Source organism: Ictalurus punctatus, chromosome 16, assembly GCF_001660625.3.
Source record: "Ictalurus punctatus breed USDA103 chromosome 16, Coco_2.0, whole genome shotgun sequence".
NCBI classification, from domain to species: Eukaryota; Metazoa; Chordata; class Actinopteri; order Siluriformes; family Ictaluridae; genus Ictalurus; species Ictalurus punctatus.
In genome coordinates, this window is record NC_030431.2 from 18,181,982 (window position 1) to 18,201,835 (window position 19,854).

The window sequence follows — 19,854 nt, forward strand, 5'->3', positions numbered from 1 at the left end:
GCCCAGAACCATGACAGTGGAAAATGTCTAATAGTGTAGCTTTAAATATATTTAAGAGGAGCAGACTTCAAACACTGAACATTGATGTTTATTGTATTTGTTTACAAGGTGAAACAGGTTAATGTTTGTTTTTTGCATACAGTCTGTAAAATGAACTGAAAATATTACATTTAGTTTATCAGAAGGTAAATTAATGTGTCATGGCTCACACTATGTTCCTAAATTCTGTTATAATTGACCAGCTCAAGTTTTCTAATGCCTACTTGTGTGTTATACTGTGGCATGAGAAAACTTAATAAATGTGAAAGTGCAATAAAAATGTGTTGTCACTAAAATCAATTAACAATCGTGATAAATAATCGAGATCTCAATATTGATCAAAATAATCGGGATTATCATTTTGGCCATAATCGTGCAGCCCTAACTGATTCCTTGCTTGATGCATTTCTTTAGAATAGGTGTACCTTTTATTTTGTAATGACGCCTAACAACTTGAGGTCTTTATTTTGAAAACAGCACTTCCGCATAAAAGCTGGCAACGAAGGGGTTGAATCCCAAATCCAGCATTATTCCATCGGGCACTATACGGCTTGTGAACGGAATGTTTTTAGACTCCATATAGTGCACTACATATCCAATTTAGGATCGAGCCACAAATCTGGAAATGGCTGCATCGAGAGAGTTTTTATATGTTGGCGTTTTCTTTTTCTCGTTATTTTGTATTGTATCGTGGAAGTTTTCAATAATAGGTGATATGTTTTGTCTTCGAAAACTGAATTTAACACAGTTCATTAAAATAAAATAAAGTTGTTCGCATACTTAATTTAAAAAAAGTTTGAATACTATGTAGCTCTTCCTAGGTACTTTCTGGATCTGGGTTAAGGAGTCTAATCACGCTATTGTTGTTGTTGTTTCCCCAAAATGAACCGTGTCTATAGTTTATTAATAACGTGTGTAAATGTGTAATTGTACTACAGTAAATGCTCCATTCCTGTGTGTTGTACAGGTGTGACGGATGCAGTGAAGTTAGTAGGTCGTGGGCTGTTGATACTCGGTGTGTTGACTTGGATGAGCTCTTGCTTGTACCCCAAGCTGAAGTCTTACCTGTTTCCAGCGACCCCACCGTCAGTGGAAGGTACTACAAGGTTTTCTTCTTCAACTCATGACTGCTGATAAAGATTTGAGACCTAATCTAAGGCTTGGGATGTTATATAAAGTTGCTCAGAGTAAGTTTTTGGTCATAAGTGCTAATTAAAAAAACAAAACAAAAAACAAAAACAATATTATAAATCAGGAACTCTGTGTAGGTACTTAGACTTAAGAATGAGAGCAATGTACAAACTTTGAGTCTTCGCCTTAAGAGTAGTCTTAAAGCACTCGTCCGGTATTTAGGAGAGTTTCAGAGGAGTCTCGTACTGTTACGAGTAGAGTTCAGCAGCATTTCCGTGTCTTTTCGGGGGAACGCAGATAAAACATGCTCAAAATGTCGCCAGATTATATCATGCATTGATTTTCATATTTATAGAATCATCAGAATTTCGTATCAAATAGAAATCCAGAGCGAGTCAGTTTATTTTTTTAGCTTTTACATGTAATTATTTACACCATACACCATGCAGGTTCACTGTCTCTCTCTCTCTCTCTCTCTCTCTCTCTCACTCACTTGCTCAAAAACAGCTTGTTATTTTACCAAGAAAGTGTAAACTTCTCTGTCCTGACTTTCTGGGAAACTTTGCAAAGCGCTGTGACAGTTGCAAAGTGCTGACACTAGAGACTCCTTCTATAAATGTTAAATAAAATGTAGGGCTGCAACTAACTATTATTTTCATAATCGATTAGTTGGCCGATTATTATTATTATTTTTTTTTTGATTAATCGGATGGGGGCGGGGAAAACTTTCAGTACCATTTTTTTCGTTTATTTAAAATTAAATCCACAAACAGTGTTACAAATATAAACTTCAGACTAAAACTTTACACAACTGTTTGTCTAATTATATAAGACTGAAAAGAACCCAATACACACACACACACCAGAATATATATTATTAATTTAGGACTGTAGTTTAATTAAGTGCTATAAAAAAAATTCATATATACTTTACACACTACATACATACATACATACATATATATATATATATATATATATATATATATATATATATATATATATATATATATATATATATATATATTATATGACACACACACAAAATATATAATATACTATAATAGTATATATTCATTACTTTTTATGGATGCACAAAAAGCACTGAATTAAACTACAGTCCTAAATTAATCATAAAATCTCATTCACTGCACCTTGTGGTTTCTGTTACTCGCTGCCTTTAGACATGTTATTTTACTTCTGTTTACTTTTGATCATAATGTTTTAGATATTACAGATCTTACTCGCGCTACACTCTGTATCACCGTGTCTACACTGCTCGTGAGGAGCAACACGGCCTCGTTACTAATAGATCACTTCCGTTATAATAAACAACAGGAGTTACACTGATACAGCATATAATGACAATAAACTTAAATTAAACTAAACCTTTTAAGCAACTTGTGGCAGCATCACTGTCATGCTCGTGCTACACAAACTCTGCTTTATAAAGTTTATAAATCTTCTCCGCGGTGTTTTAATATAAAATGCCCCACTGCCTTAGAGGACTTGGAGGTTGCACATTTTCTTCGTCAGTCACTTGACAATTTCGCCTCCGTCTGATGGTCATTGAGAGAAAAGAAAGTCATGTACGGTGATTCTGGGTACTAGGCTAAAGCTAGCGCCGTCGCATTACGTGCGTGTGACGTCATGTAGGAAGTGGCTTATACTTCCGGTTAGTAAAAAAAACACTAGTGTTCCAATTTAGATGATATTACCTTTCTAAAATCCATACACTACATGGTAGAATACACAGTGCATAGTGTAGTTGTATAGTACTTCATTTGGGTCACAACTTTAGTATTTACTCTGCAGTGGTTGTTTTCGGAACAGAAGTAACCTAATGAGTAAATCTCCCCTGTACTGCACGCAGACCAACTAATCGATAATGAGATTCGTTGACCACGATTTTCATAATCGATTATTATCGATTTTATCGATTAGTTGTTGCAGCTCTAATAAAATGTCTACTAACAAAAAAAGTCACTGCATCAATGACTATAGGTTCCATCCATCTTCTATACCGCTTATCCTTCCTTCGGGGTCCCTGGAGCTTAGGGAGCATGATGCACAAGGCGGGGTACACCCTGGACAGGGTGCCAATCCATCGCAGGGCACAATCACATACACATTCACACACCCATTCATACACTACGGACACTTTGGACATTCCAATCAGCCTACCATGCATGTCTTTGGACTGGGGGAGGAAACCGGAGTACCCGGAGGAAACCCCCGCAACACGGGGAGAACATGCAAACTCCGCACACACAGGGCCACGGTGGGAATCGAACCCCTGACCCTGGAGGTGTGAGGCAAACATGCCAACCACTAAGCCACAACTATTTTTTTTAAAATTATTATTACTATTTTTTTATTATTATTAGTCTTAGATTATGTCTAGATTTTGCAATAAAATAACGTATTAGAACGAGCACATACAAAGCTGTTGTTAATGAAACAGCTGGAACTACTGTCTGAGCCGTGCTGTTAAACGAAAATAATACACTCCTTCTGACCAATCATATTCGAGCATTCAGCTGCACTGTGGTATAATAGATTATAACTTATTACTTATAGAAAGATGAAGCCTTTGGTCATGGCACCATAAACTATTTAAGTGTTTAAAAATACTATTATTGCTATCAGGAATGTAGACAAAAATAAGCATTTATGGTAAGTAGCTGGAAAACAGACTAGAAGGGAAACAGTTATGAATTGAATTATGTGCTTTTGTTACTTGTAGATATAGCCAAATGAAGAAGAGGTATAAGGTATAAGAAGGAATACAATTTAGGTTTTGCAGTTTGCTCTCCATATCACAAGTGAAAAGCATCTGTGTATTGCATTTCAGGTTTTTCCCCTGAGTGGGATTGCTTTTCTGTCTGGCAAAAAATCTTCTCCATAGTTCATGATTACAATTTATTCCTAGGATTAACTCCTACTTCTACTAGAGAAATTTTATAACGCATTTTGCTCCCAGCTTTTGTGTCAGATGAATGTTGTTGTGTTTTTTTGGACTTATGTAGATTATTTTCACAAGTAAAATGGCCCTGAGCGCTGTACTGTCATTCTAGGTCCTGCTGAAGATGCACACAGTATACTTAAACAGAAGAAGGCAAGAAGGGAACAACAGCATCAACACAGTGTTAAGGTTTGGACAGTCACACAAATAAGCTACACACGTGTGGTAATTGATTTATCAATTCAAGCTCAGCCTCTTTTTTTTGTTTTTGTTTTTTATAAAAGAAGCAGTTTGTAATGTTTATGGCCCTCTGTTGCTTGCAAGGTGAGTTGCAAGTGTCCCTTGTAATTTCAGGGCTGGCAAAATCTAAACAAAATCCTGAAATGAATGAAGCAGAACCTATATGTGCACTGATGAAAATAGAAATGTATACTGCTTACACACAGTTTAATATTTGCCAATAATATACTGTAAGTTACCTAAGTTTAGCTGACTTGCTACCCAATGTGGCTACTGGTTTTAAATTACACAATATACTAGCCTAATATAAGCGAACTGAAAATTCCATGATCTTAATGTATTGTGCCATAAATATTTAATATTCAGAGCAGTACTTTTCAGTTGTGTATTTTTGATGGAGTTAAGCAATATTTGAAGAACTTCTAACATGTATATTCACTGGCATGTAAATAACATATTTATCATTATAGCATATCTACCACTCAAGCCAGATTATAGTTTATAATTGCAAAGTCTCATAATATCAAATATCTACATCTGGAGCGCTGACATTGTGCTACGAGACCGGTATTTCTCACCTGGTTGCATGTAGACACCCCAAAAAAATATGACAGATGCATAGCATGGCAATGTTCCTACTTGTAAATTTAACATTACATTCTGCAACTTTTAACATTTGTTGCTTAATTAGTAACAGAAACTGATTTTACTGATTATGCACTTTATAAGCTTAAGGTACTGACTGGATTTAAAAAAAAAAGAATTTGTATCACTCCTGTAAAATTATTTATAAATACAATCTTTTAACATTTGATGATTTTTTTTTTTTTATATTGGCAAATGTAACACTAGTATATAAAATTTTACATAGTCTTGCCCCACCGCCCCTCAAACAATTGATAGTACATAATACTTATGCTACAGTGATGACTAGGTCAGCAACTAGAGGTGAGTGTTATATTAAATACAGATCAACAGCATTTGCCAGGTCAGCCTTTAAAGTTAAACCAGTTGAATACTGGAACTCTCCGCCGACAGCCATTAGAGAATGTGGCACCTTAAAAACATTCAAATCAGGTGTAAAAACAAAACAAAACAAAATGGCTGAAGGAAAAACAGTCCTGTGAACATTTGACAGTTATTGTAATTTGTGGTTGTTAAAGGGATAAGGATAGGGAAGTTGTCGGATATGTTGATTTAAATATAAAATTGCATGTACATGTATATATTATGTTCTTCATGACCATTCAGTTGTTTTTACTTTATGTAGAATATTGCGTGTATGTAATATGATTGTGTAATACCGAATGGACACGGCTCTATAGGGTACTGTTTTAACTGCCACCCAGGCATTACGGTTGGAATTTAGCTTTATGCTTAGAGTGTTGTAATATATAGTGTGACTTGTCCCTGTAAAAATAAATAAATACATTTTGTATGTATTTTTGAAATAGTCGGACGAATACGTCGAGGCAGTCGTGAAGCCCCGACAGGAAGCAGTGCTCAGGAAGAAAGAGGAAGACTTCTATCGTGTGACGGGACAAAGCTGGAAACTTAGCGAGGGTTTCACACTAGGAGGGGTGAGACACCTGACCATACACCTATTTAAACCAAGACTAGTCTTTTCCAGATCACTAATAAATTGTGTTATTATGACGGTTTTAGTTGCTGTAATGCCTCCCACTGCACTAACTGTAGCTAATGATGCAGGAGGAACAGACGATGGCAAACACAGATGGCGACGATGAGACTCCTAACCAGAGGGCCGCAAGGAAGCGGAAGGAGCTAGAGGCACCGGATCAGGCTCCTGTCCTAACACAACTGCCGAAAGAAAAAAAGGTAAGAAATGTTTCTGATTACACTGAGTCACTGTTATTTCTGCATTGGTTAGTGAAGTTAATGGAGTATGGTATGAGGTTGTATTTATCATTTCACCATGTGCTTTTTGTGTTTTTTTTAAATCTTTCTATCTAAGATCATAACCTTACCCAATGAACCTTCAGAAGACACTAATGGGGTGAGTGTGTTCATTCTCTAAAAGATTGCTTAGTCATATTAACACTTTAACAAAACACACATTTTAGTAATAATTCTGAAAAACTGTAAAGGCTGTTCCTTTCTATGGACAGCAACTCTTCCTCCGATTACAACCACACCTCTGACTATGGCTCAGGGCTGTGATTGGACAGTGAGTGCATTTCAGTGTGGAACTGCAATGCATTGATGAAAGTGAAATACACAGGGAAATACTGTCATGTGAAAAAATAACTACATCCTGTTGGCTTTTTTGACATATTTGGACAAGCAAACATTTGATCCTCTTTGGAACATTGCCTATTAATAAAAGGTGACGCACTCTAGCAAATGACACATAAAATTGACATTTTCGTATTAATGAACAAAAAACGGATCAGTCACATGGAAAAAGTAACTACACCCATACATTTATTACACCTTGAAATCCATAAAATTAGATTCAGGTGTCCAGTGATTTGAACCTGCTTAGGGAGTCTTATTTATACCCCTCTCATATCTAGTGTCTGGTGTTCCCTTTACTATTGAGGTGTGTGGTGTCATCATGCCAAGATCTAAAGAGATCTATAAGGCCTTCAGAAAAATGGTTGTGGATGCCTATGAGTCTGGCAAGGGATTTAAAAAGATCTCCAAATTATCTGAAATACATCATTCCACTGTAAGGAAAATCATCTACAAATGCCGCAGATTTCAAAAGACTTCCAGTTTGTCCAGGACTGGCAAGCCCAGCAAATTCACTCCAAGAGCAGACCATTTGATGCAAAAAAAGAAGTCTCCAAGAACCCCAAAATTTCATCACCGGATCTGCTAGTCAGTCTTGCAACTGTTGGTGTCAAAGTGCATGCTTCTACAATCATAAAGAGATTATACAAATTTGACCTGCCTGGGAGACGTGCCAGGAAAGAGCCTTTGCAAGACCACAGTTTATCAACGAGCATATAGGCAAAGACCAGGCCTTTTGGAATAATGTGCTCTGGACAGAGTAATCAAAAAAATGGAGGGTTATGGAATGGCTTAGTCAAAGATGGATTTGAATCCCATTGAAATGTTGTGGGAGGATTTGAAACGGGCAGTACATGCAAGAAAACCCTCAAACATCATGTAACTGAATGTTGCATGGAAGAGTGGCCAAAAATTCTAGTAAGCCTGGTGGGCAGTTGTGCAAAACGCCTACAAGAGGTTATTCTGCTAAAGGGCACAATACTAGCTTCTGAGGCCAAGGGTGTGCTTACTTTCTATTGATTTTTCTGTTGAATAAATGTTTGAAAAAGCTAACTTTCATAGTTGTTTTGTTCAAGTATATCAACTTCATTAATAGGCACAAGTCAAAGAGGATCAAATGTTTGCTTGTCCAAATATGTCAAAGAAGGCAACAATTTCCATGGGGTGTACTTATTTTTTTCACACGACTTTACATTCACGTCTGGCACAAAGTCAGCATTAATTATTTTTATTTTTTTTTTTTTTAAAACACCACCACCCAGTTTCACTGAAGAGAGAAAGCAATGTAAGAGCAATGCAGTAGAGGTTTTGCTTTTCATTGCGGCACGTTGTCCTCATGTCACAAATGAAATGCAATACACAGACAGCTTTGCATTTAATGTTTTTGCCCAGTGCTCTTTTTCCGTCTGGCACAAAATCTTCCCCATGATGTCAGCAATGCTGTAAGTGGAATGGTGGAATGTATATTTTCGCTGATTAATGTTGATTAACTCCTCTTTAGGTTGTAAAAATCGCTCTGAGATGTCCCAGTGGACGAACAGTCCGAAGAAGGTTTTTTAAAACTTGCAGATCTACAGTGAGTATATCCTGGTTCATTCATTGCATGTTAAAGATAAACAGTTTTTTAAAAATGCTTTGCCAAATTTTTTTCTACATATCTCCGATGTAGTCGATCAGCCAAGACATGTTTGGTCTCTGAGATTTGCCACTTTAGACTTGCACTGGAATTATGAAGCTATAATAAATAGTCCGAGTCTGTCCAACTAATAGTTCAACTAAAATCTGCTGCATTAATAAAATAAATAAATACCAGATGTATGCCTTGTTCACATTCTAGGATTTCTACAATACTAAAACAATGTTGAAAATGTAAAACACCTCAGATATTCTGACAGATTTTGCAAGATTTGCAAAAAATAAAACCTCATACAAACATCTGGAGGCAGCAAGTGCCATCGTCACAGAGAAAACAATAGGCAATGCACTACACTGCTCACGCTCACCCCGCAAGACTCCATTACTAAAGAAAAGGCATGTCAAAGTTCGTTTAAAGTTTGCTACAACTCATTTGGACAAGCCGTATGAAATACCGGGAGAGTGTAGTCTGGTCAGATGAGAGCAAAATTGAACTTTTTGGATTCATAATACACCAAGTTTGGAGAAGAAATGACACTGCAGATGACCCTTAAAACAGCAGGGGCTCCGGGAACGTGATCTAAAGCTCAAATCTAATTGGACGGCCCGTTTCATCGCAGGGCCACGGGGGAAAAATCGGCACACTGGTTGAAAGTCATGCCCGGTGTGAATAGATCCATAGGGATCTATTGGTCTGATTCAAGAGCGTCATCATGTCGTACATTCACACCGCTTAATCACGCTCGGTGCGAAAGGTCCTTAAGTCAGAGAGATTAAGATTGGATTTTATGGCCATTACTGTTCCATATTTTGGACTCAACTTTGTGCATTATGGAGGTGGTACCATACTGTGTCCTGTGCAAACATAATTATGACATCATGTGTGTAACTCTGATAATCAATGACAGTCGAGCTGTCATCTACGCATTTGTGTTCAGATGGAGTTTTGTTTGTTTTTATAGATCAGATTAAGTCGTACTGTGCCCTAAAGAAGCACACCAAGTCTGTGTGATGATGCTAAAATACCTGATTGCACTTAGAAGCAGATATTTAGTCCATACAGTGTCTTTACAGAAAAAAGTTTGGCTGAGATTGACTTGCAAAGCTTCTTAGCTAGAATTGAAATTCTAATGCAAAACCAAGTAAGAAGCAAATGTTTAACATTAACACATCTTGGTGGAAACATGTTTTGGCTGATTACATTTAGCTTAAATGGGAAATGGTACAACTTTTTTTATTGAAAACTTCCTTTAAAGCTGTAATACAATATTTACTTATCATCCTTAGGTCCTTTTAGACTGGTTGCACAAGTCTGGATACTCTCCCACGCGTTATGCCTTGTACATGTACCCCAGGAGGCCACTGCTCACACGATCAGACCTCAGTATGGAAGATGTCGGGATCAGCGCGCACACCACTCTTAACGTGGAGGAAAAAGACCCTCCCACACGTTAATACCATCCTCAGGTCTTTGTGAAGGTTTTCAGCAATTCAGTAGTTGAATCGAGGCACCTGGACCTTTTATTTATGATGAAATATTAGATCTATTAGACACAGTTAAAAAGAAAGTTCCATAGATGTCAGTCACATCTGGTTCTGTATCATTTTAATACCTTCTGTATTCTTTATTGTAGCAAAAAATCTATAAGGATGATTCATCTATATCTTAAGGATGCTTAAAGATGGGCAATGTGACAATATTGATACAGTACACTGTAATATACTTTTCAGTACTTTTATAGCACTTGCTGAAAATTTGTTAGCAAACCTTATATCCCTTCTGAAAGTATTTCAGTTTTCATTTCCTGATATTTACATCTAGATGTGTTAAACAAATTAGAACTCTGGTGGCAGACCACCCAGTTTGTAGGTGAGCAATAGTATTGGAACAGGTAGTCTTTAAGTAAACAACACTTAATATTTGGTGCATATTGCATGCTTGCAATAACTGCATTAAGTTGGCGACCAAGTGACATCACCAAACTGTTGCATTCTTCTTTTGTGTTGGTTTTCCAGGCTTGTAGCACAGCTTTTTTAAGTTTTTGTTTGTTTTGTGGGGTGGGGTTCTCCCATCAGTGTCCTCTTCAGGGGGTGAAATGCATGTGCCATTGGGTTAAGATCTCGTTATTGACTTGGCCAGTCTAAAACAGTTCCACTTTTCAACCTGATAAAGTCCTTTGTTGAGCTGGCAGTGTGTTCTGGATCGTTGTTTTGCTGCAGGATGAAGTTCCTCCCACTTAGATTGGATGCATTTTTCTGTGAATTGGCAGACAGGATGTTTCTGTGGACTTCTGAATTCCTTCTGCTGCTCCCATCATGAGTTACATCATCAATGAAGATTAGTGAGCCTGTTCCAGAAGCAGCCATGCAAGCCCAAGCCATGACACCACCTCCACCATGCTTGACCAAAGAGCTTATGTGTTTTGGAGGTCTTGTTTCCATGTCTGGTTGTTAATACACCAGTGGTTTATTTTATTTTCAGGACATTCCAAAATGTTGTATTGGGTATATCCAATGCTTATGTACTGACTCTGATTTCCCCTCTTTTCTCAGTGTCAAAATGGCTTGCTTCTGTCCCATATACAGCTCTCTGGTCTTCATGTTGGCTTATCCTTTGTAACAAATGCAGCCTTCACAGGCAAAACCCAGGGCTCAAAGCAGGAGTAGATAATCAAATCTGTTAATTGTTTAAACAGTCAATCTGACACGGCTATCTGGGCCCTACGAAACACCTGTCCATACATTACAATATTTTTTGATGATTTGAAAAACGAGTGGGTTACAACAAAAGGTGCCATATTACAAGTTGTTTAACACAGCTAGATGTAAAGATCAGGAAAAGAAAATGAGATTCTGATCTAGTGTCTTATTCAGCCTTTGATCTCATATCCAAATGTATATGTAGACCAAAAATGAAAATTGTCCTTGCTGTATTAATACTTTCAGAGAGGACTGTAAATAACGTAATAAATATTGTGCATCATGTCTTCAAGAACAGTGAATGATTAAGGGTGGGTGAAATGTTAATGTTTTATAAGATGTTGCTATAGGAAGTGTTACAAAAACAAGAATTTAGACATTAGAGTGACTGAATTGGGTCAGGTAGGTGATTTTGTGTAACCTCTCTTTACAGGAATTTAAATTCTACTCAATTAATCCCATATTTACAGTGGAACAGTTTCACAAAGGTCAAAGGTGGATGTTCCTGTTGCATGCAATGAAAATGAGGATGTTTACACGACACTAAGGATCCAGAAAGAAGGTTTGAAAAAAACAAAAACCCAACAGTGGATTGGAGCTTGCTCTTAGTTACCTCAAAAGCAAAGTTATGAAACTGTAATCCATTATGGATTACAGTGAAGGAAAATAGCATAATTAACATTAGAACCAAAGATTTTTTTTTTATTATTTTCTAGTAGAGCAACACCATTGGAGGGCTATATTTGAACAAGATACATGAAAGAAATTGGTTTGTGCTTCAAATACCAGTATTCACCTCAAGTTACACCTCTTGTGCTTTTCCAAATATGACGCACATCATTCCACAAAAGGACAAAAAACCCATCACAAACATTTATTTGGAGTAGCTTGCGATAAAAGGACTTTATTAGTTCAAATACACCAAAGAAGAGGCAATCACTTTATGACAAATACACAGAAAAGACAGTGAACACAAAAGATGGTAGACAAAGGGATAGACAGTTGAGTTAAGATAGGGGTCCATATACATGAAAGCATACACTCCCAAAAAGGAAAAAGGCTCCTCCCTCAGATGAAGCATTCCTTCCCTATAGTATAGTGTTTGGTGAAGACAGGAAAGGATGTAAGCTTGTGCACTTGTATAAAATGTTATCTTATTTCACATGCCTGGCATCGCCAACTTAAAGAACATTTGTCCAGTGAGACTGAAGGGGGGGAAAGCTAGATATCAGATTTTTTTTTTTTTTTTGCTCAGAGTCAGGTACATTTCAAGAACAAAGAGAACATTACTATTCATAGTATACAGCAGGCAATTGCACTAACGGCTAAAACGGGACACTGTGTAGCAGTAATGAGACACAGGGCAATTTTGTATTTCTGCATAAAATGCTTGTATGGCACATTTTGGTCCATGTTAGTGCTTTCATGTCATGTCGTAACATCCCCAAATATATACACACACGCGGTGGGATGAATACATGTATATATGTAGGGATCTGCCGTATTTGTCGTTTGCTTTAGAGGTTGTTTTTCCTACGTCAGGCCAGCGCACACACGCGCGTGTGTTTATAAGAAATAATCAGGGGTGCGGCGGGTAACATGAGGTTCTCCACGCCGAGGTGCAGGATCAAACTGAAGGCTGAAAGAGAGGATTCAAGCAATTAGAAAATAACCAATGCAAACATTTGAATTTAACAGGTTTAAAAAGGCCAGACACTCTTGGAGTGTCATTAAATATTGTATTTGAAGCCCTGTGTTCATTTGTAAAGATTTACATACGAGATATCATCAATTGCTAATACTTACAAGGAATATTTAAGAGTATCATCCAGTTCCATGATGGCAGCCTGGTTGCCACAGCGATAGCAGTAGTTTGGTGCACTAAAGATGGTGACAACATTCCTATCATGACACCAGTTGTATCCCTGAAAGACAAAAAGGAGCAGTTCCTTACACATGGTGAATTTCTTCTCTTCTACCAAAGTTGACATTACCACAACATGGAAAAATGGTCATCACCTCCATAACAAGCTGATGGGCTCGGGAGACCAGGGTAAGACCGTTGGCATGGTTGAAAGTTTCGGAGATGTCCTGTCCAAAAGTGTATCCAGCACCTCTGGGAGAGATTCCCCAGCCACCACGGTCATCAGGATCTGACCAGAGCAAGTCACACATCGGCCCCTGAAATGCACCAGCAAGCAGTAAGACTGGTTGAAATGACCAAAGCGGTAGATTTTAAAAAAAAAGAAAAAAAAAAGAAACAAACCACAATTCTTATTTCAGGTGAGTATTTATATAGTGGTCTTAACAGCTGTCAAAAAAAAGCAGACAGTGAAAGCTAGATATATAGGAGCAATCAAATTCAAACAGCTGGATTGGACATTGGAGAATTTTTATTTTTTTTAAGTCAGTCTGATTACATAAGCAAACATGTAAACAATTTTTCATGCTAAAAAATGGTCAAAATCTTTACTTTTTTCCCCCCAACTGTAAACGTGTAATATTTGATGAATTGCACTCCCAGATGCTGATCGTTATTTCAGCATGTATGTCACTGATTTATGCGTTTCTCCATTTTCCATGGTATTCATTTTTGTACACACTGAAGGTGTGAGTACAGTTTAACTGACACCTATTGAGGAAGTGTCAACGTGCACATTTACAAGTCAAATATTAGGACAGCTTGGCAGAAAAAAATTGTTATACAGTTGTTATAGAGACTCCTGAGTGGCGCAACACAAACACATTCTCCATCTTATGGGAGACTGAATCCAGATGATGCCAAAGCCATCTGGTGGTTGAAAACTGGTGAGACCAAATTAGAAGGGAAGGGGGGAATTTCTAGTGTTTAAACTCCAGGTGTGCGAAATCCTTGAACACAGGAATGAAATGATTTTAAAACGTTTCATGCTTGTGTGTGTGATTTGTGATGATAAATCATCAGAAATATTAAAAGGGAGTGATAAATGTCTATACAGTCTGTGGAGTAGGAGGAACGATTGCAGCTTTAAATCCAGTCGTATTTGTGTACTGACCTCGTGTGGCACCTCCTGAAGACGATCTAGAGCTCGAATGTGATCCAGTGTGTCTATAGATGGAGACAAACCACCATGCAGACAGAAGATCTACAGAGAAAAAAAAAATGGTTAATGTAAACTTTTGTCACCATCACGAAAGGTGCATAACTTTTTTTTGGGTTAAAAAGCGGGTATATTAACCTGTCCATCAACCAGGGCTGTTAGGGGTAGATAATCAAAGAGGTCTGTGAAGTATTTCCAAACGTTTGCGTTGCCGTATTTCCTCAGGCACTCATCATAGAAGCCATACACCTGTGTAATCTGTCTGCTCTCGTGGTTCCCACGCAGTATCGTGATGCGCTCTGGGAAACGGACCTGTCGATTAAGAAATACAGTAATACTCCTCAGGATCCCAAATCGAATGTCCAAATGAGTACCGCTAATCATTATTGCATCCTGCAAATCCACTGTGTGTACATTTGAAATACCTTTAGCGCAACAAGCAGAGTGACTGTTTCCACTGAGTAGTAGCCTCTGTCTACATAGTCACCCATAAACAGGTAGTTTGTGTCAGGAGACTTCCCTCCGATTCTAAACAGCTCCATGAGGTCGTGGAATTGGCCGTGCACATCGCCACAAACTGTGACAGGGCAGCGCACTTCCTGCACGTTGGACTCCTTAGTCAGGATCTCTTTAGCCTGTGTGGATATGGAACGAATAAGATCAGTCATGCTGTAGTGAAAGAGAATCAGATAAGGAGATATCGGTTACATCTGCAGCAGCACAAAAGCACGTACAGGCCATCACACTGTAGTGGGCGGTATTAGGCGTCAACATTATGATAAGTCACAATGTACTTTTCTGAGACAAGACACTGAGCGCAAGGTAATACATTTTGTACCAAATGTTTCACCCACTAGAATTCATGCTTAATTCGCCATGCAGAACATAAAAAATACCACTCATTCTGCAAACCTCATTTTGAGAGCAAAGTGTTGACCAAAGGAGGCTTAATTTCTTCCTAATGCATGAATGACAACCATTTCACACACACGTGTTGCAAAGTCTTAAGACGGAGTTATTGAGCCCAAATGACCTTTGCAGAACTCTGAAATCAAATCAATATTGGCTGTAAAGACAACCCCCTGCGTCACCATGGAGACAATACAAGGGTAACCATGGAGACCTCTCCTCTGCAGTCCTGTTCCTCTTTCCCACCCCTCCCTCATTTAACACAGCAAATAGGACATTACAGCAGATGCCATGAACAGCCGTAACCCGAGTTTAGCCTCTCGCTCATTTCTGACAAAAAGACCAAAATAGTTTGAGAGCAAAACGATTCTGAGCTCTTGGCACGTTTAAAAATGAAACGGTCGATTCAGAGATTGTGTAAATAATGAAGAAATCAATAACGAATGCCATGTCAGATTTTGGTAACCAGCCTAAATTCAGAACTCTACGTATGAGGAAGGAACAGGATTTCATGTGAAGGCAGGGATTATTGACAGAGCGCTCATTGTTGACATTGTGTCCGATTTTGCTAGAGTTTTCTGCCCTACGCTTTTAATTCATCCGTATACACAAGTGTAACGCGATGGCAGTTTTTTTTTTTTTTTTTTTTTTAGAAAGGAGCCGAGTGATCGGAAGATGCAACCTGATATCTGCGATGTCCGATATAATCGGAATCCGTGACAGTCGGGAATTGCCAAGAAAGGCTCCGTTTTAAACAGCGGGCAAAATACCCCAGTCACCCAGATACCTACATTTTACTTACGTTTACTTATCCTACAACTAAGAAGCCAGAACATACTCTGAACGAGAAAGAAAAATAAGCATTTGTTTATAAAGTACTTCTTTCATTAGAGAAAATAAAGCCACACTAAGATGCTTCCTAAATGATTAATTTAAATGATCAACAAAATGAACACACTTTACCCGTGTATTTCCTAGTCAGATTTTTTTTCTCTGCTTTCACGTGGGTAGAGGGATGACGAGATCTGACTGGACTTTAAAGCCAGGCGTAGATCAAAGGAGCTTATGAATAATGATGTATATTCAGACGCACCTTTTGAAACGCGTGGGGGACGACCGCTGAGAATAATGAAAAAGAAGTTACTGTGACAACCTGCTTGTAAACTGCCTTACATATTTAGGTTAAAGGGGCAGGGCATGTTTGTAGGGCTGTTAAATGTAATCAGCTACCTGGGGGGGGGGGGGGGGGGGGGGGGGGGGGGTGTTTCCCCCTTTTTCTTTACAAAACCATAACGTTCCAATTATTCCATTGGCCCAACACCAATTTGAAAAAATAAATACATAACTTTGTGATGATAATAATCCTGACTTGCAAGTAAACATGCTGTTTGTGGTTTCAATCGTAATACAGACTTCTAACTTCACAACTAGCATACAAGTCAACCATAAACAAAATACAATCTTCCTAAAATACAATTAAAAAAGGTTTTCATTTCTAATAAAGCAGTCAGATCTATATATATATAAAAAAAAAAAAGATACAACATATGAAATAAGCAGTGCATTCCTTTGCAACATAACACATTATGCCTGTTAATCAGGCACAGCAGTACCAAAACACCCAAAATGAAGGGGTTATGAGTGACAATTAGAGTGAATACCAAGATGACGTCGATAACAGGTTTACTATAACAAAAAGACACAGTATTCTGCACTTCTATGGTTCGGTCTTTCAGTGGAAATACCCATCTCATACAGACTGTAATGATTGTTAGGGCTTTGTAAAAATCAAGCCAACAAACAAAATACATTTTGAACAGTAGGATCTGGACTGGCAGGTTAAATAAACCGTCCACCGTCTCGTTAGTGTGTGGCGTCGGTGTTCTCAACACACTTGTATGAAGAAGCAGCAGTAATCTGTACTCTGCATTTCCTAGGAACAGGGACTGGCACAAGATTAGTGCAAAGTACAGTTTCAAGTTTCTTCATCCGATAGAACAATACCGTTCAGTGTTTTCAGTCAAACAGTACATTTCCTCACATTTTTATTTATTTGAGGAGTGACTGGACCGCTGGGAACACAATTAGCATCTCTAAAGCTTCTCCACCTGCAATTTTCATCTCATGAAGTGGGTGTCACTCACTCTGGTCTGGGACTGGAAGGCAAGCTAGTCTGTTTGTGTATGGTGTAAAATCTAGTTGACCGAAAAAAGGACTAAATAAACACCAGTGCATATGTTAAAGCATGAGCGACAAATGTCACTTATTAGTTTACTGTTTAAAAGTCAAGATTTTTCACAGCATATCAGTTACAATGCAGGACGTGTTATTGTTAGACACAACTGGCCAAGATAAAACAAAGGCTGCATTAAAAAAAAAAATCAGTGTCAAATGTGGCCAAGTAGACACTGAAACCTCAGCGTTTTTATATAAACACACTTCAACAGAGTGTGAAACACTGGGAATAAGAGAATAAAACTTCATTTAAAGCCACAACACACCGTATTTAACTCGACGGCTTCGTGTCGTTAGGAATTATTTACAACCTAAATATCTCAAAAGTTCGCGTGCAACAGCGATGACGTCATTCTGTGTGGCTAGTCAGGGTTAGCGCGTGAAACAGCTCGACAGCGCTGCAGCTAAAAGAACCACCAAACAACAGTGTAGAAAAGCACCAACACACACACACCAATACTACAATAAAAAATATTCAGTCACTTGAAGCGGCTAAAATAACTAGAAAATACACTTTTAGATAACGTTAGACAGACAAGTTGATATTTATCTAACAAGTACCATCACGAAACATAATTAATAACCTGAATCTAGAGTTAAAAACAGAACACACAAACCAGAGTAAATCGTACAGCTGAGTGAAATCTAGCTAAACAACCGAGACAGTTGATGGGGCTGTGGCTCAATAATCAGCCATGTTCTATCTCGAGCAGCGGTAACGTTAGCTAACTGGCTAACAAACGAGGAAACTGCACTGGTAGCCAAATTAGCTGAAATAAAAAGGAGAAAAAAACAGGAATCCAAGGTAATACTCAGTGTTAGCTAGTCATAATGATCACCCAAGAACCAGTTGTGGCTATTTAATCATCATCATCATCATCATCATCATCATTAGTAATGTGTCACCCTCGACCGAACACCGTTTATGACCGATCCTTTATACGTAGTTAGGTTAGCAGTGTTAGCAGGCTAGTGGCTAGCTCCAGCTTACCTTTTCGCACAGCGTCCTCACTTGGTTCTCGGTGAGCTGCTTGCACTCGTTGAGCTGTTCTACCCATTGGTCTAATTCTTTTGTAAACGTTTTATCGTCCATTCTGAATACGTCTTGAAGGATGGCACAGATTTCCTTATTTACCTTTTTAGATGTTTCAATTAGTTAGTTAGTTAGTTAACACCCCGTCGAGACCCGCGGCGCTTTTCGCGTCTAGATAGTTAGCTCGACTAGCTAAATTTTCGCTTAGCAATGCAAGATAGCTTAGCACACCACAGGCCGTTTTCCCCAGTTTAACGACCCGAAACTACGCGTTTCCGGCTACAAATCTGGCCACTCCGAATGTTTAAGTGTTTTCACGCGTTCTGGTGTCAATCTGCTAATAAAGCCGCTTGGCAAAACCAGCAGATCGCCGTTAATGATCTTCGGCGGATTCGCTTTTAATTCGGCCGACCTTTCCGAGAGAAAGCCGCTGCGTAATGGCCGCTCCGCGCCCGCCTCATATCGACGTCATCACAAAGGCATCTGCGGAGGATGGGCGTCGCGCTCGAGGAACGCTTGAATAAACGCTCTACTGCCCTCTCGCGGCTAAGATGACCGACCGGTGTTTGTCAGAGCAGGTGTTGTTATTTATGCTAACGCCATTGCTTAACAAAGGAGGCAAAGTGACTGTTGATGAAGCAAAGTGGGCAAACAGGTAATGTAATAAAGTTAAGCAGAGTGTATTCATTCATTTATCCGTAGTAACCGCTCTGTCTATCCCAGTAGATTTGGAGCTTATCAAGTCAAGTAAGGTTTTTATTGTCATTCCTCTATTTAGCTTGTATAGATGGGAACGAAATGACGTTTCTTCAGGATCACAGTGGAACAAGGAACAATACCAAGACTACATAAAGGTCAAAACAATAAATATACAGGAAAAATCAATAAATATACAGGACAAAACAATAAATACACAGGACAATAGATACATAGAACATGGACTGTAAACTGTAAGCTATAAGGATGGGTATTGCGACCAATTTGGCGATTTGATTCTTATTTATATGGTTTCGATTAGATTCAATATCAATTAGTTATCCATATTTCATTTAAAATGTTAGTTTTGCAGACATGGAATCCATGTTTTGATATATATGCTGGTAACTGAAACCCTCCTACTTAGCTACATGACTGAAATACATATTTATTTTAATAGGGCCCACCCGCTTATGTTTAATTACTTTTTACTTTTACTTTGAATAACAAAATTGTAGCAAGAAATCATAAATATGTGCATACAATGCACACAAGGTAAGCACAAACTGCATACTACTGTAAAAAAAAAAAAAAAAAAAAAAAAACCATAAAAACATTGTTAAATGTGCAACAGTGAAATTCATTAACAACTTGAAACGTTTAAGAAATAAAACCCGTTTTCAAAATTCAAAACATGAAAGATGGCGACATCTTCAGGACGAGAGGCGAACTACAGACATTATTCACATCCTCTCAAGTAAAGCACGCACATTGAGAATCGATTCGGGGATTTCCTGAATCGATATCGTTTCGTTCACTTGAAGATCGATTAAAATCGGAGAATCGATATTTTTTACCCACCCTAGTAAGCTATTGTGTAATGTAGCAGCACGAGTATAGCAGTAATACTGTCAGCAAAAAAAGTATGAAGCAAC

General features: G+C 38.2%; 2 protein-coding genes across 2 annotated transcripts; one reads left to right on the forward strand and one right to left on the reverse strand.

Annotated features, from left to right (window-relative positions):
• The first annotated feature begins 574 nt into the window (after positions 1-574).
• Positions 575-11,251, forward strand: ubxn8 (UBX domain protein 8). Its single transcript, XM_017488737.3, has 8 exons — positions 575-749; positions 1,007-1,135; positions 4,248-4,324; positions 5,830-5,955; positions 6,086-6,214; positions 6,351-6,392; positions 8,133-8,207; positions 9,554-11,251. The coding sequence occupies exons 1-8, from the start codon at positions 665-667 to the stop codon at positions 9,719-9,721; spliced, it is 831 nt and encodes a 276-aa protein (XP_017344226.1). The 5' UTR covers positions 575-664; the 3' UTR covers positions 9,722-11,251.
• A 949-nt stretch (positions 11,252-12,200) lies between these two features.
• Positions 12,201-18,334, reverse strand: ppp2cb (protein phosphatase 2, catalytic subunit, beta isozyme). Its single transcript, NM_001200402.1, is given in 7 exon segments — positions 12,201-12,605; positions 12,773-12,891; positions 12,986-13,147; positions 14,002-14,091; positions 14,185-14,358; positions 14,472-14,681; positions 18,182-18,334. Coding segments are annotated over 7 exon segments (930 nt in total). The 5' UTR covers positions 18,284-18,334; the 3' UTR covers positions 12,201-12,532.
• Positions 18,335-19,854: the final 1,520 nt, after the last annotated feature.